This window comes from Mustela nivalis (assembly GCF_964662115.1).
Source record: "Mustela nivalis genome assembly, chromosome: 18".
Taxonomy (NCBI): Eukaryota; Metazoa; Chordata; class Mammalia; order Carnivora; family Mustelidae; genus Mustela; species Mustela nivalis.
Window position 1 is genome coordinate 43,094,893 of NC_139037.1, and position 17,750 is coordinate 43,112,642.

At 41.3% G+C, this 17,750-nt stretch overlaps 1 protein-coding gene across 2 annotated transcripts; it reads left to right on the forward strand.

Annotated features, from left to right (window-relative positions):
* Positions 1 to 415: 415 nt before the first annotated feature.
* Positions 416 to 13,545, forward strand: LOC309852425 (zinc finger protein 30 homolog). Of its 2 annotated transcripts, XM_082709065.1 has the most exons (4): positions 416 to 493; positions 10,020 to 10,105; positions 12,351 to 12,477; positions 13,399 to 13,545. In XM_082709065.1, exons 1-4 carry the CDS (start codon positions 466 to 468, stop codon positions 13,407 to 13,409), a joined length of 252 nt encoding a protein of 83 aa, XP_082565191.1. In that variant the 5' UTR covers positions 416 to 465; the 3' UTR covers positions 13,410 to 13,545. The 2 variants fall into 2 exon arrangements, with proteins under 2 accessions (XP_082565191.1, XP_082565190.1); XM_082709064.1 differs by lacking the exon at positions 13,399 to 13,545 and having other exon boundaries at positions 12,351 to 12,632.
* Positions 13,546 to 17,750: the final 4,205 nt, after the last annotated feature.

Below are 17,750 nucleotides of genomic sequence, written 5' to 3' on the forward strand. Positions count from 1 at the left end.
CGCATCCCCTGCAGAGGACACTTGGATATAAACACGCTTCCGTGAAGTAAGCGTCAAACCCCCAGTGCCTCTTGAGCAGAAACCTGTAGTCACAACTACTGCGACGGAGCCAGAGAGCCAGAGCTTTGGTCTGAGAAACCCAGACCCTACCTACTGGCCTTGCGCAGCTTTTCAGATCCGGACTCCATTTCTCTGAAGGCATCACTGCAAGACCCAATTTCTGGGAACCTCCATGGGATTTTTCTGGGGTCATGTGAGTGAAAAGGAAATAGGTCGGCTCACATCTGAGTAGCGCGAGATCCCCCACTGGAGCACGGGAGACTCACGGCGCGCCCGATTCAGGGCTGAATGTGGCCACTGCCTCTGCATCTTCTGGGATCGAGCGGGGGGTCACACTTTTGACTACATTTCCCGGAGGCCACCGCGTCCCTGCGCCATTTCGTCCACTTATTCCGTTACGTCTTGATGCAAGGATCCAGTCCGCAGCGGCCAGGTGAGTGGACCGCTTCACTGGGACCCATACGCTGCATTTGGTTTGTAGCACCCAGAAAAAAGTTGCCGCGTGGTGCTGGGAATACTGGTATGCCGGCTGGGGCTCGGTGCTGACAGGACCCAGGACGACCCTGGCTCTGGACTACATTTCTCCTGAGTCGTAGCGCTCCAGAATAATTCCTTACGGAAGTCGGCCTTGCGCTTGTCCGGTGCCTGTGCCCTTCTCTGCCGCCCATATCCGCGCGGTCACTTCGGTTCCGAGCGGCAGGGGCGGGGCGTTATTAGTTTCGTTCCTTCGCCGGGGTTATAGTGGAGTGCACTTGGCACCCCTCTCCGCTGGCAAACTCAGCACCATGACTTTCGTTCCGGGAGGAGGGAATCAGGAATATGTTACCCTTAACGTTCCACCGCACGGTATGTGTGTGTGTCCCCATCTGTGGCGCCACGATAGGCTCACCTGTCGTCATCTAATGCTTTTGGCGGCTGGGATCCTTCGCACCTGTGTACTTAACCCTCCTCTGTAAGGGACAGAGTCCCTTTGGGAATCGCGCGGTTCCAGCTGCTGTAATTCCTTCGCCTTACTGTGCCGAGAGAACGTGCCTATTTTGAAACTGCCGCTATAATGAGGATTTACACCTGGAAGTGCCCTCAGAAGGGAGATCATCGTAACAGGACGCCCTTTTCTACTTGGAGAGTCCTGTGGGGAAAGCCAACCCCTTTCTCTGGCTTGAAGTTGTAGGAGATGATCCTAAATTGTTTTGTTGGCTCTGATTGTTTTTTCCGTTCTTTTAACAACAGGTCCACACAGGAAAGGAAAAATAATCTTGCACGTTTAAAAAGCTTGCCTAAAATAACTTGTCATTTTCTTTCTTCCCTCAAATTTCTTACTTTTCAGGATATTGCTACCTCCATCAACAAACACCCTAAGGAGGAACCAGCCTTTCAGTGATTGGTCATTAGGCTTAGCTGTCCCCATAAATGATGACGCTGCAGGGATAAGCTCACAAAGCTAACTCCATTCTCCAACCACACTACTCCTCTCCTTTCCACCCAATGATAGATCAGCCCTTTCTGGCCTGAATTTTGATGAGAGAGAACTAGACTTTCTGGAAGAAATCTGAAGATTTTTATTTTAATTTGATTTATTTTAATTTAAAAATTTAATTAAAAAATTAAAATAGAAGAAAATAGTATGAACCCCAATGTGCTCAACACCCAGCCATAATTTAAAACATTTACAAATACGCTTATATCTATCCTTTCTCCTTTTTTCTGTAGCATTTCAAGAATTACATAATTTTATCCATGTGTATGTATATGTAACCAAAACCAATATCATTTTTAGATAATATCTGTGATGTTATCCCAACTTTAAAAACAGTTAATTCCATAATAGCACATACACAGTACATATCCAGGTTTCTCCATTTCTTTCAAAGATAGGTTTTTACAATTGGTTTGTTCAAATCATGCTCCAGATAAGGTCTACACAGTGCATTCCGTTGCCAAGCCTCTTAAATTTCTTTAATCTACAAGTTTCCCTTCTGTTTTTTGCTTTTATTGTATTTTAATTGGTATCACTGTTTTGTAAAAAAAAAAAAAACAACAAAACTAGGTTTTTTTTTTTTTCCCTTCTCTTTTTTTTTTTTAATTTATTTTTTATTTTCAACATAACAGTATTCATTATTTTTCACCACACCCAGTGCTCCATGCAATTCGTGCCCTTTATAATACCCACCACCTAGTACCCCAACCTCCCACCCCCCACCCCTTCAAAACCCTCAGATTGTTTTTCAGAGTCCATAGTCTCTCATGGTTCACCTCCCCTTCCAATTTCCCCCAACTCCCTTCTCCTCTCTAACTCCCCATGTCCTCCATGCTATTTGTTATGCTCCACAAATAAGTGAAACCATATGATAATTGACTCTCTCTGCTTGACTTATTTCACTCAGCATAATAATCTCTTCCAGTCCCGTCCATGTTGCTACAAAAGTTGGGTATTGGTCCTTTCTTTTTTTTTTTTTTTTTTTTTTATAAACATATATTTTTATCCCCAGGGGTACAGGTCTGTGAATCACCAGGTTTACACACTTCACAGCACTCACCAAAGCACATACCCTCCCCAATGTCCATAATCCCACCCCCTTCTCCCAAACCCCCTCCCCCCAGCAACCCTCAGTTTGTTTTGTGAGATTAAGAGTCACTTATGGTTTGTCTCCCTCCCAATCCCATCTTGTTTCATTTATTCTTCTCCTACCCACTTAAGCCTCCATGTTGCATCACCACTTCCTCATATCAGGGAGATCATATGATAGTTGTCTTTCTCTGCTTGACTTATTTCGCTAAGCATGATACGCTCTAGTTCCATCCATGTTGTCGCAAATGGCAAGATTTCATTTCTTTTGATGGCTGCATAGTATTCCATTGTGTATATATACCACATCTTCTTGATCCATTCATCTGTGGATGGACATCTAGGTTCTTTCCATAGTTTGGCTATTGTGGACATTGCTGCTATAAACATTCGGGTGCATGTGCCCCTTTGGATCACTACATTTGTATCTTTAGGGTAAATACCCAATAGTGCAATTGCTGGGTCATAGGGAAGTTCTATTTTCAACATTCTGAGGAAAACTAGGTTTTTTATAGAATATTCTACGTTTTGCTTTTGGCTAATTACTAACTTGTGGTGTCATATAATTTGTTTCCCATTGCCCCATATTTCTGTAAACAAGTAGTTAGATCTAGGGGCTTCATCAAATTCAGATCATATTTTGCATAAGCCATATATTTGGGCAAAAATAATTCATAGTTGGTGTTGTATACTTCCTATTCACATCCTTTTAGAGCCTGAAGTCCCACTTGTGGTGATGCTATATTGATCAATGTTCAAGTGCTGTCCACTTAATCCTTTTATAATGTTCTCCCTTCCTTTTACACCTATTAATAGAAGAAGGTATTGCGCACCCCCCCCCCCACGCGCCCCGCCACAAGGGGCTAAAACTTGGTACTTAGTAGGGAAGGGTACAATGGTTTGTGGCCCTTGAAGCCACAGAGTACACAAACACATAAATACAGTATATTTGTAGTATTAAAATTTCATAGTTGGTGATAGGGAAAAAAAGGTTCTTTGGGAACTAATAATGAAAAATAAGGTTAAGAAACACTAATCTAAAGGTTATAACATCCATTTATGATTGATGGTGAAATCTGTTATTCCATTAAGGATTTCACTATATCACATATAGTGATATTTATTTGTTTGTTTATTTGCTTGTTTATTTATTTATTTTTAAAGGAGATGGAAGTTTATTGAATATACCAAAGGGGGTTGGTGGGCAAGACAGCAAAGCAGAGGCTATCTGCCTACTTTTAGTGATTTTTTAAAATTCTCTCACTTCCTTCTGGATTTCTTAGTTGGGGGTTCTATAAATAAGAACTTTTCTTTGTCAGCTATTTGGTTATCTTAAAATTTAGTTCACATAGACAAAAATCTATTTGATTCTTTCCCTTTATGTATTAGTTTTCAGAGAAATTAGTTGGTGTCATACAATCTCCTAAAGAGTCCCAAAAGTAAGTGAGTCTGTTTATTTTGAGTACCACCTGACTCCTGCTTTTTTTTTTTCATTTATTTATTTTCAGCATAACAGTATCATTATTTTTTCACCACACCCAGTGCTCCATGCAATCTGTGCCCTCTATAATACCCACCACCTGGTACCCCTACCCCCCACACCCCTGCCACTTCAAACCCCTCAGATTGTTTTTCAGAGTCCATAGTATCTCATCATTCACCTCCCCTTCCAATTTACCCCAACCCCCTTCTCTCTAACTCCCCATGCCCTCCATGCTTTTTGTTATGCTCCACAAATAAGTGAAACCATATGATAATTGACTTTCTCTGCTTGACTTATTTCACTCAGCATAATCTCTTCCAGTCCCATCCATGTTGCTACAAAAGTTGAGTATTCGTCCTTTCTGTTGGAGGCATAATACTACTCCATAGTGTAGATTTTGTTTGTTTACTTGACAGAGAGAGACACATCAGGAGAGGGAACACAAGAGGGGGAGTGGAAGAGGGAGAAGCAGGCTTCCCACTGAGCAGAGAGCCCTATTCGGGGCTCCATCCCAGGACCCTGGGATCATGACCTGAGGGGAAGGCAGAGGCTTAACCGATTGAGTCACCCAGGTGCCTCTGTTTTGTCCTTTTTAATAACGATTTTTAATTTTTCTCTTTTTTTCTCATTTTTAAAATGAAGCTCTTTTGGTCTTAGGAAGAGTCACTCTTTTTTTTTTTTTTTTTTTTTTTTTAGGTTGTCGATATCTTCTCCCAATTTATTTGTGTTCGTATTCTTTTCTCTAGGCAGTTTTTAAATACAGTAAAATGTATTCATTTGACTGTAAGAAATAGAAAGGCTTTTCACCTCTCAACCTAAAAGGAACTCAACCATTTTTTCCCTTAGCATGCCTGTGCGCTGAATGTTTGACCCTTCTCAAAAAACTCATATGTTGAAATCCTAATGCCCAGAATGGTAGTGTTTGGAGGTGGAGTCTTTGGGAGGTAATGAGATCATGAGAGTAAATTCCTCATGAATGAGATTAGTGCCTTTATAAAAGAAGCCCAGTAAGGATACAATAAGTCTGTGACCAAGAAGAGGGCTCTCATTTGGCCAAGCTGACTCCCTGATCTTGAACTTCCAGCCTCCAGAGCTGTGAGAAATAAATTTCTGTTGTTTGTAAGCTGCCTGGTCTGTGGTATTTTGTTATAGAAGCCCAAATGAACTAAGATTGGTATTTTTATGATTTCAGGTTTTAATGCTTAGATCTCTTAAACATTTGGAGTTAATCCTGGGATGTGGTATAAAATGTGGGTCCAATTATACTTTTTTCAATAACATTAAATAATCTGTCTTTCCCTAGAGATCAAAGGTTCTACAATTCCATTAATCTGAATGTCTATTTGGGTGCCAGTAGCCAGTATTTTAGTGATAGAGATTTTTTAGTATCTTTAAAATCTTTGTTCTCTTCCTTTTTTTGGCATTTTCTGGCTATTCTTGCTTTTTTATTTTCTTGCTTAATGAATTTAAATTTAATGTGTCTATTGCCATACTTGTTAGTATTTTTATTTGGAGCATATTTAATTTACAGTTTAACTTATATATCAAATATCCCATCCATGTTCAGAGAATTAACCTCTTTAATTCAGAGAATTAATCTCATTTTATCCCATGTGTTCTCAATAAGGGTGATACCGCTTCCTAGGGGATGAAAACTGGTGTTGGGTGGGGATGGAGCAAGGAAATCTTAGCTACAGTAATGGTTTGTGGCTCTCCGAAATGCAGTTCAGCCAACAAAATCTTATTCTTCATTATTTACTCTCTCACTGGCGTTTCTTGGGTTATCATATGAACAGCACCGACATTGAGGTGATAGAATATGTATGCATGCAAGATAAATGCTACCACAAAAGATCAGTGCTCCAAACTGTGGCAAATAGGTGTCTGGAAATGGAGAACTTTCTTTCAAATGATGGCTCAATCTTGAAGTTGTATCACAAGAGGAGGCCTTGCATGGGCCCACTGGCTGCCTTTGATCATGCTTCTGTGTTTGACTTGGGATTTGAGGATTAAATAAAAAGAATGTTTTATTATCTATAAAGTTATTCAACATGTCTCATAAGAGACAATTTGGACTTAACTAAGGAATGACTTTATTCAAAGGATCACTGCAGTGAGGGGAGGAAGACTTGTAAGTGGGAGAACATTACACCCAATTATAGATCTGCAGGCATTTAAAAGGTCAGGCAGAAAATAATTTTCTTTTATTTTTATTTTTTTTTTAAGATTTTATTTATTTATTTGACAGAGAGAGATCACAAGTAGGCAGAGAGAGAGGAAGGGAAGCAGGCCCCCTGCTGAGCAGAGAGCCCGATGTGGGACTCGATCCCAGGACCCTGAGATCATGACCTGAGCCGAAGGCAGCGGCTTAATCCACTGAGCCACCCAGGCGCCCAATAATTTTCTTTTATAAGGAAGGTAAACAAGGCCAGAAAGAAGTGGATGTGGCAGTGTGGGATGAGTGGGTGGTTAGTTGTGTAGATTGTGTTCTTTGCAAGTCAGCTGCAGAGGGGTTTGAGTCATTGTTAAGAGGGTTGTTTGCATCCTGTGCTGACTCAGAACACAGGGTAGGCCTGTGAAGTTCAAGGGCCTGAGAGAAGGAGAGAAATCTGACCAAAGTGTGGTCAGGTGAAGTTATCAGGCATTTTGTCCAGATTAGTCAGTGGCGTCCAGCAGCTCAGCTAGTCATTTATGAGACAAAGAATAGCCATTTGGAGGCTCTGCCTGGCCTTGTAGGTTGGAAAACGGGGGAGGGGTCATCCTCCAGTCATATCTAAGTTATGTGGGGAAAGGAGATTCATTTGTTTCCTAATCCACAAAGATTGGGTATCTCTCATCGCGGCTATTTTTCAGGATCATAGATCTTGGGTAAATTTTAATATTGTGAAATCCATCAATTATGTCAAGCGCTGAGAAGTTAAAATGTTGACAATATAGGAATGAAGATCAAGCAACTAATTGAAGGATTCTTCTATCTAGTAAAAGTTAAGTTCACTAAAAATTTTAAGAAATTAATTTTTCAATTGTTTTACTTTTTTCTGGAAAAGAATGGTTTGAATGATATGTTAAAAATTTGGTTACATTGTTTATATTATATACTTATATAAGTACGTATCTTACAGTATACCTGTCCTATTAAAATTTCATGGTGGAGGGGGACAGGAAAAAAAGTGTCTAAAATGGCTCTTCAGAGGAGTAATGATGGAAAAAGTTGTTGAGAAATGCTGTTCAAACCATTTGCTCAAATCTATTTTTAGGTCTTTCAGGGGTGGTTCAAGTTTTTCTTTCTTTCTTTTTTAAAAAAAAGATTTTAATTACTTATTTGACAGAGATGATAAGTAGGCAGAGAGAGAGAGAGAGGGAAGCAGACTCACTGCCAAGCAGAGAGCCCAGTGCACATCTCCATCCCAGGACCCTGAGATCATGACCTGAGCAGAAGGCAGAGGCTTAACCCACTGAGCCACCCAGGTGCCCCTCTTTCTTTATCTCTCTCTCTTTTTAAAGATTTTATTTATTTATTTGACAGAGAGAGAGATTACAAGTAGGCAGAGAGGCAAGCAGTGAGAAAGAAAGGGGGAAGCAGGCTCTCCACTGAGCAGGGAGCCTGACTCGGAGCTTAATCTCAGTACTCTGAGATCATGACCTGAGCCGAAGGTAGAGGCTTAACTCACAGAGGCACCCAGGCGCTCCTCAAGTTTTTCTTCTTGCACATTTTATGCATTTCTTGTCAAGCTTGGGCCTATGTATTTCATCCTTTTTTGTGGCTATTGTTTATTATATTTTCTGTGTGATTATTGTTTTTTATATAAAGGTCATTTCTTTTCATGCTAGTTTTATATCCTGCTAATTTACTAAGTTCTCTTTTTATTTGTCGTCACTTTTTCTTTCATTGCACTCCTGGGATTTTAGGCATGCTGTCATATCTCATAGAGGGAGTTTTGCTTATTTTCTATTCTTGTTGTCTTGTTGATTTCTCTTGCCTATTTATATTGGCTAATATAACTAATACAGTGATAAATGACAGTGAGAATAGTGGGTATTCTTGCCTTGTTTCTACTATTAACCTGGAAATAGTGTGCTTCAATGAAAGGCAAACAAGCATTTATTAGGATAAAAAAATTTCAATTCAGGGAGCACAAACTCAGGCAGAAACCAAATAATGTCCCACTTGGAGAGTGAAAGCAAGGATTTTTTTTCCTACATTAGTTAAGAGAAAAAAAAGAAAAGGCTAAGCTATCCTTGGTTATACACTGAATGACTACTGATTATTTCTTTAGAAAGTCTATAACCATCAGTCTTATGATCAGACTCTGTTTTCCGGCTGACATTTCAAGCAGTTGCCTGAAACAATTGCTGTTTTGCTCAGTCTGCAGGTTTTGGGCCAGTTCAAAAGGAGAGGCATAAGACAGTTTCTCTCAAGTGGTCCATCTGGCTTCATTTTAAAAGGCTTCATTCATGTCAGTCTTTCCAGCTATCATTAAAATAGTCATCAATTCCTATTTCTTATTGTGTTCTTATCAGAAGTGGATCATGAGTTTTGGGAAATTTTGGGGGTATTTATGAAGATAGTATGATTTTCTTCCATAGAATGATTAATATCATGGATTATATTAGTGAACGTGGTAATATCAAACCATCTTTTTATTACAGAGAAAGTCCCACTTAATTATGATAGTTTTTTAAACATGCTGTTGGGTTTTTGTTTGCTGGTATGTCAAATTATGCAGTAGTATTTGTGAGATAATAATATATATATATATTTTTTAAGATTTTATTTATTTATTTGACATAGAGAGAGAGATCACTAGTAGGCAGAGAGGCAGGCAGAGGGAGAGGAGGGGAAGCAGGCTCCCTGCTGAGCAGAAAGCCCGATGCGGGGCTCGATCCCAGGACCCTGAGATCATGACCTGAGCTGAAGGCAGAGGCTTAACCCACTGAGCCACTCAGGTGCCCCATATATTTGGTTTTTATCCCTAGTTCTTGGCACAGAGCTCCTAACACCCTTTTCTGATAGGAGTGTCTTTCATTTTTCATAAGAAGCCCTGAATTTATCCTAATGAAGTGGCTAGGGGTGGGCCCCTATATCGTCTCAGAATAGAGTTGGGTTCACCAGAAAGACTGAGTGATTAGAGGATTGGAACTTTCCAACCCATCCACTGACCTCCAGGAAAGGGGTGGTTGGCCCTGGAGGTTAAGGGCCATAAAAACTCTTTCACTAGGATATTTGCACTAGGATCTTGCACTAGGAGCTTCTGGATTGGTGACACACTGAGTTGTTGTGAGGGTGGCATTCCTAGAGAGGGCATGGAAAGCTCCAAGCATTCCCCCTGCCAATACCTTGTCCTATGCATCTTTTCCATTTGGCTGTTCCAGAGCTGTATCCTTTATAATAAATTCATAAATGTAAGTAGAATACCTTCCTGAGTTATGTGAGCTATCCTAGCAAAGTATAAAACTTAGCAGGAGATTGTGGGAGCCCCCAGTCTATAGCTAGTTTGTCAGAAGTACTGGTGGCTAGGGAGTTCAGTTTGGTTTCTGGAGTTAGGCACAGCCTTGTGGGATTGAGCCCTTAAGCTGTGGGAACAAAGCATCTCACTTTATCCTTGTATGTATGTGTGTGGGGGTGGGGGAGAGATACCTGGGGCAGCTGTGCTTCCTAGGTATGCCCCTATATCAGGATGTGAGATACCCTAGAAAACTAGCACTCTCTGAAGTCCTGTTCAGCATCATGGGGATTAAGGAAAAGTCTGGCCTGAATTCCTTGTGCCACAGCTATATTCCACTGGATTTGAAGGAAGGCTAAGCTTTTTCCAAACTCCTTCAAAGAGGTGAAATAAAGGTAGTCCCAAGGTGCTCATTTTGTAGGCTCTGAGGCAAGCCTGACCTCATGGCTTCTTTTTCCCTCTCCAGCCCTGCCTTCTCTGGACTCCACACATCTCCAGAAGAAGAAGCCAGAAAACCGATCAGTCCTGACAGTTCTAAAAAACATGCCCCATGTGAGTTGCTATTTCATTTTTCCTCCTTCAAGTGCAGTCATTTGTTGTGTGATGTGAATACCAGATTTCTTTATCTCAAAATGTTCTGCCTTCCTTAGTTTCCTAAGGGAACTGTTCCCAAATTTTTCCCATTTCAGTGACTGATCCTAGCAAAGAGATCCATTCTTCTCTAAATGCTTTCCCCCTCATCAGTGTTTAGGTGTTTTTTTTGTTTGTTTGTTTTTACATTTTTTTTTGTCTTTCTTTTTTTTTTAATTTTTAATTTATTATTTATTTATTTATTTTCAGCATAACAGTATTCATTGTTTTTGCACCACACCCAGTGCTCCATGCAATCCGTGCCCTCTCTAATACCCACCACCTGGTTCCCCCAACCTCCCACCCCCCCGCCGTTTCAAACATTTTTTACATGCAAAGTCTTCTGCCAGGAACCCTAAGGAAACAGAAACGTCTCCCCTTAAGAGCAATATTAGTATAACGGTTTGGTGAGGTAGTTATATGGGACCCATAACACTGATCTCTACAAACCTAGGTTTCCCACTTGGAAATGACAGCATTTCTGCTGGATGTTCCAGGTCTCAGTATATGATGACATTTTCTGCGAGGCTTTTAAGATTGAGTCTGAGAAGGAAGAGATCTTGCCTCTTGTATAGTTTCCTGTTGATGTTGTCACAAATTTTCACAAACTTAGTGACTCGAAACAACCCAAGTTTATTATTTATAGTTTTGGAGGTCAAAGTCTGAAATTGGCTTTATAGGCTAAAATAAATATGTTGGTAGGTCTGTGTTCTTCTGGAGGTTCTAGAGGAGAATCTATTTCCTTGCATTTTTCCAGGTCCTGTAGGCTGCCCACATTCCTTGGCTCATGGCTTCCTTCCATTTTCATATTCTGACATCTGCTTTCATTATCATATCTCCTTCTCTGACTCTTCTGCCTGCCTCTATCACTTAAAATACCCTTATGATTACATTGGGCCCAACCAGATAATCCAGGAAAATCTACCCATCTAACGTTCCTTAATCACATCTACATTTGTCATATAACGTTACATACTCAAAGGTTCCAGGGATTCAGATGAGGACATCTTTGTGGCGGGGGGGCTGTTATTCTATATACCACAACCCTCTTGCTCCAGAACCAATGAGAGGATGATCAGCAGTCAGGTTTACCTTGGAGTTGGCCAGAAATGTGTTCATGGTGCCTATTACACCTAGATTGGCATCCATCAGCTTGCACCAAAGGAAGAAGAAATAAAATCTGTCAGATGCCTACTCTCTTGAAAATTGTAGATTCTTAGGGCTCAAAGACATTAGAGAATTTAATTGAAATATTCCCAAATAAGCAGATCATTTCATCCATAAAATGGAAATGTCAGTTATATTCAGTGACATAATATTGGGACTTCAAGAATTTGAATCTTCAAAAAATTCTTTTTTTTTTAATATTTAAAAAAAATTGTTTGGAGAGAGAGAGTGTGTGTGTGAGTGGGAGGAGGGGCATAAGGAGAGGGAGAGAGAGAATCCCAAGCAGACTCCTTGCCCAGTGGGGCACCCGATGCAGGGTTCAATCCCAGGACCCTGGGATCATGACCTGAGCCAAAGATCAGATGCTTAACTGACTGAACCACCCAGGTACCCCCCAACCCCCCAAGTCCAATGTTTTAGCCTACAGATTTCTTTTTTTTTTTTTTTTTTAGGATTTTATTTATTTATTTGACACAAAGAGAGAGAGATCACAAGTAGGCAGAGAGGTAGGCAGAGAGAGAAGGAAACAGGCTCCCTGCTGAGTGGAGAGCCCAATGTGGGGCTCTATTCCAGGACCCTGAGATCATGACCTGAGCCGAAGGCAGAGGCTTTAACCCACTGAACCACCCAGGCGCCTCAAGAACTCCTATTTATTGAGAATTTACTATTTTGGGGGGTTTGAAAGCTTAATATGCATATACTATTTCATTTAATGAGAGAACTGCATTCATCTGGCCTTTTGTATTCCTGGACTTTTCTGGTTAATAGAATTATCCTATCATACATAGGAAGTTTTGTCTTCCTCTGTGCAATGGAGTGATCAAGGATCCCGTTGACACTATAGTACAGGGGCTTAATTTCCTTTAATGTTACAAGGTGTTCAGCCATGGCCCATTTACTGTGTCATCCCCTTCATTCATGGCCTGCTCTTTTTTTCCCTCACTTTACCTCAAAGTCATTGTCATATTTTTACCAATAACACGTGGATTTGTTGTTTCAGTGGTTGGTGACTTTCAGGGATGTGGCCATCAACTTCTCTCAAGAAGAGTGGGAATGCCTTAACTCCACTCAGAGGGACTTATACAGGGATGTGATGTTGGAGAACTACAGCAACCTGATCTCACTGGGTAAGATCATCTACAATACTCAGAGCTTGACTCCCACATTTTCTGCCCGTGTCATTATGGTTTTCTGATTTTTTTCCCTAAGGAAAGGTTTGAGTTTTTTGGAGGTAGAAGTGTAATCAAAGTCAAGTAGTTCACAGCATGGCCTGCAGCAGATCAAGCACAACCCAAAGGAAATGTTGAAAGCAAAGACCTTTTTATTATTTGTTACAAGTAAGGACACCGGGAGATCGCTCTGAAAGCACTGTCTCCCTGTGGGGTTAGTAGAGGAAGTTCTTACGCAGTGTGGCAGGGCGCTGGGACAGGGGACTCATATGTGCCCTTCTGGTTCAGTTGGACATGCCTGGCATTTCAGTATGCCAGTGTGTGTATTGTATGTTCAAAACATGGCAGAAAATTCCACTCACAGGAGGATGTCTTTGTATATTTTTAAATTTAAATTCAATTAGCCAACATAAAGTACATCTTAGATTACAGCGGGCTAAAGGTAACTTCAGGTCAGCTCAGCTAAGGCTTCTGTACAGGTCCTTAGCTCCCTTCCAGCTCAAACTGACTCATGCGAGGGGCTATCTGGCTGGACACACTTAGCAGGGGGCTCTCAGGTGAAACACCTACTTAGGTGTCTCCTTGGCTGGAACTGGAACTGTGGATTCTACAAAACAAGACACATTCCTTCCCTGCTTTTGTCTCTTCTCCTCCTTTCTGCTGATCACTTTAAGACACATTTGTTCTTTGAATAACTTCCCCTTGCATCCTAACCAACAGAAGTCAACAGCTCCACTGTGTGCCTTCTTGTTTTCCATCCTTCAGATCTTCATGTTGTCCTCTGTCACTTCCTTCGGTGTCTCTCTTTGATGTCCAATGGCCTGGATTTGAATCTGGGACTCCTATGCCATGACCATATGACATTTCTTTTCTTTTAAGCTGGATGTTAGATCCCTAAACCAGATGTGCTTTCCTTATTGGAGCAAGGGAAGGAACCCTGGATGGTGCTGAGATTCATGATAAGAAGAAGGAGCTCAGGTGGATAAGAGCTAGTCACGTAGGAGCAGCTCTTGCTGACAATAAGACAGCTGGTCTGTGAGGTGGCCGCACTTCGAGATGTTTGTGTGAAGCTCTCTTCAAAGGCCTGTGGAAAGAAGTCTAAGGTCTCAGCAGGAAAGTGATATCAGTATGAGTTTCCAAAGGAACTTCCTTTCCAACTCACATTTACCATTCTTCCTCTCTCATATTCCCCTTTAATTATTTCCCCCTTTAGGGTTTTTTTTTAAAGATTTTATTTATTTATTTGACAGAGAGGGAGATCACAAGTGGCAGAGAGTCAGGCAGAGAGAGCGGGGGAAGCAGGTTCCTTGTTGAGCAGAGAGCCCGACGTGGGGCTCGATCCCAGGACCCTGAAATCATGACCCGAGCCAAAGGCAGCAGCTTAATCCACTGAGCCACCCAGGAGCTCCTTTCCCTTTTAGGTTTCTTTTTTTCATGTTCTTTTTTTTTTTTTTTAATAAGCATATAGTGTATTTTTATCCCCAGGGGTATAGGTCTGTGAATTGCCAGGTTTACACATTTCACAGCACTCACCATAGCACATACCCTCCCCAATGCCCATATCCCCACCCCCCTTCCAAACCCCCGCCCCCCAGCAACCCTCAGTTTGTTTTCTGAGATTAAGAGTCACTTATGGTTTGTCTCCCTCCCAATCCCATCTTTTTTTTTTTTTTTAAAGATTTTATGTATTTATTTGACAGAGAGAAATCACAAGTAGATGGAGAGGCAGGCAGAGAGAGAGGGAAGCAGGCTCCCTGCCGCGCAGAGAGCCCGATGCGGGACTCTATCCCAGGACCCTGAGATCATGACCTGAGCCGAAGGCAGCCGCTTAACCCACTGAGGCACCCAGGTGCCCCCCTCCCAATCCCATCTTGTTTCATTAGTTCTTCTCCTACCCCCTTAACCCTCCATGTTGCATCTCCACTTCCTCATATCAGGGAGATCATATGATATTTGTCTTTCTCCAATTGACTTATTTAGCTAAGCATAATACCCTCTAGTTCCATCCACGTCGTCACAAATGGCAAGATTTCATTTCTTTTGATGGCTGCATAGTATTCCATTGTATATATATACCACTCTTCTTTATCCAGTCATCTGTTGATGGACATCTAGGTTCTTTCCATAGTTTGGCTATTGTGGACATTGCTGCTATAAACATTTGGGTGCACATGCCCCTTCAGATCACTACGTTTGTATCTTTAGGGTAAATACCCAGTAGTGCAATTGCTGGGTCATAGGGAAGTTCTATTTTCAACATTTTGAGGAACCTCCAAGCTGTTTTCCAGAGTGGTTCCACCAGCTTGCATTCCCACCAACAGTGTAGGGGGGGTTCCCCTTTCTCCACATCCTCACCAGCATCTGTCATTTCCTGACTTGTTAATTTTAGCCATTCTGACTGGTGTGAGGTGATATCTCATTATGGTTTTGATTTGTATTTCCCTAATGCCGAGTGATGTGGAGCACTTTTTCATGTGTCTGTTGGCCATCTGGATGTCTTCTTTGCAGAAATGTCTGTTCATGTCTTCTGCCCATTTCTTTCTTTCTTTCTTTTTTTTTTCCCATTTATTTATTTATTTATTTATTTTAAATTTATTTTTTAGTTTGAGCATAACAGTATTCATTATTTTTGCACCACACCCAGTGCTCTCTTGATTGGATTATTTGTTCTTTGGGTGTTGAGTTTGCTAAGTTCTTTATAGATTTTGGATACTCGCCCTTTAACTGATAAGTCGTTTGCAAATATCTTCTCCCATTCTGTCAGTTGTCTTTTGGTTTTATTAACTGTTTCCTTTGCTGTGCAAAAGCTTTTGATCTTGATGAAATCCCAATAGTTCATTTTTGTCCTTGCTTCCCTTGCCTTTGGCGATGTTCCTAGGAAGATGTTGCTGCGGCTGAGGTCGAAGAGGTTGCTGCCTGTGTTCTCCTCAAGGATTTTGATGGATTCCTTTCTCACATTGAGGTCCTTTATCCATTTTGAGTCTGTTTTCGTGTGTGGTGTAAGGAAATGGTCCAATTTCATTTTTCTGCATGTGACTGTCCAATATTCCCAACACCATTTATTGAAGAGGCTGTCTTTTTTCCATTGGACATTCTTTCCTGCTTTGTGGAAGATTAGTTGACCATAGAGTTGAGGGTCTATTTCTGGGCTCTCTATTCTGTTCCATTGATCTATGTGTCTGTTTTTGTGCCAGTACCATGCTGTCTTGATGATGACAGCTTTGTAATAGAGCTTGATGTCCAGAATTGTGAAGCCACCAACTTTGGCTTTCTTTTTCAATATTCCTTTGGCTATTCGAGGTCTTTTCTGGTTCCATATAAATTTTAGGGTTATTTGTTCCATTTCTTTGAAAAAAATGGATGGTATTTTGATAGGAATTGCATTAAATATGTAGATTGCTTTAGGTAGGTAGCATAGACATTTTCTTAATATTTGTTCTTCCAATCCAGGAGCATGGAACATTTTTCCATTTCTTTGTGTCTTCCTCAATTTCTTTCATGAGTACTTTATAGTTTTCTGAGTATAGATTCTTAGCCTCTTTGGTTACGTTTATTCCTAGGTATCTTATAGTTTTCCCTATTAGTTTTGATGAGGGGGCTACTTTTGGTCTCTTCCAGAGATAATTCTCTTACTTATTTTTTTTTTTTTTTTTAAGCGAGGTATGCCTCTAATTTATTTTTCAGATTCCTCTGCGGGATTAAAAAGTCTTTTTCTCATCGCATTGCCACGCTCCCTGCTCTTGGTCCTCTTTTCCATGTACTCATTCTTCAAGCATTTTCTCATCTCCCGATCGAGATCATTGCAATGACCAAAAAATTTCAGAATGTTGTGCGGACTCGCGGCCCCAACAGGAGGGCTGAAGCGACAGTCACCAGCGAAGACTCCCCATTCAAAAGGCGGCAGTCAGGACGCCGGAGCTGAGCCACCGCCGGGTGGCGAAGGCTCTCACGCCCTCCACAGCTGACCTCGCACGGCTTGACCAGCCCCCGCCGCTTTTCTTACTTATTTTTTTAATTGGGTTTGTATTTCCAGTCAGCCAATGTTTGTGGAGAGCTTGCTGTGTTCTTAGATTAGGATAACCAGGGACGATCTCCCAGAGGAGGTAATTTTGAACTGAGGCCTGAATGAAATTAGCCATGCCAAAAAAAAAAAAAAAAAAAAAGTGTGTGTTGAGGCAGATGGTGCAGGAATGCAGAGGTCCTGAGGAGATGCTGTACTTCACTTATCTGAGGATCAGCAAGAAGGTCAGTGTGGTTAGAGCAAGGAGAGTGAAAGTGGAAATTAATGATGAATTCAGAGAAATAGACAGAAAACAGATCACGTAAGGCCATAGGCCATTGCAAGGAACAAGATTTTATTCTAAGCATAAGAAGCTGTTGGAGGGAGTAAGGCATCTTTGTTTAAAGATCACTCTGGGTGCTTGTGTAGGATGAGGGTAAGAATGAAATCAGGAAGACCAGTTAGAGGGCTAGTTCAGAATTCCACATTAGAGATAACAGTGGCTTGGAATGGGGTTTAATATGTGAAGGTGATGAGAATGGGTTATATTCTGGTTATATTTGATGGTACAATTAGTAGGATTTGCTGAAGGATTGGAAATAAAAAGCCATCAGAGTTTGGAAGCCTGTAGAAGGAAGTCAAGAGTAATGCATTTGAGGGGCGCCTGGGTGGCTCAGCTGGTTAGGCCTTCAGGTCAGGTCATGATCCTGGAGTCTCAGGATCGAGTCCTGCTTTGGGCCCCCAGCTCCAGGGGGAGTCTGCTTCTCCCTCTGACCTTCTCCCCTCTCATGCTCTCTCTCACTCTGTCTTTTTCTCACATAAATAAATAAAATCCTTTTTATTTTATTTATTTATTTTTAAAGATTTTATTTATTTATTTGAGAGAGAGCATGAGTGAGGAGAAGGTCAGAGGGAGAAGCAGACTCCCCGCGGAGCTGGGAGCCCAATGCTGGACTCGATCCTGGGAGTCCGGGATCATGACCTGAGCCAAAAGCAGTCATCCAACCAACTGAGTCACCCAGGTGCCCCTAAAATCTTTTTTTAAAAAAAGAGTAATGCATTTGAGAGGCCAGTATATGTCCTTAATAGAAAAGTTAGATAAGCATTTAAAAGCCTACAGGATGATAGTCAGGACTGAGGGATAAATATGGGTTAATCTCTGGATAATGGGGTTAGATGAGATTATGGAGAGAAGTGATCTAAAAGGAAGTCAAGGTGAAGTCCAGGGACT

Bases quoted from the DNA above. Each gene is read 5' to 3' on its own strand.
- LOC309852425 (XM_082709064.1), top strand. From the start codon at position 466: ATGCAAGGATCCAGTCCGCAGCGGCCAG. The intron at 494-10,019 runs GTGAGTGGACCG...TTCCCTCTCCAG, and splicing joins ATCCAGTCCGCAGCGGCCAG to CCCTGCCTTCTCTGGACTCC. The intron at 10,106-12,350 runs GTGAGTTGCTAT...TTGTTGTTTCAG, and splicing joins TTCTAAAAAACATGCCCCAT to TGGTTGGTGACTTTCAGGGA.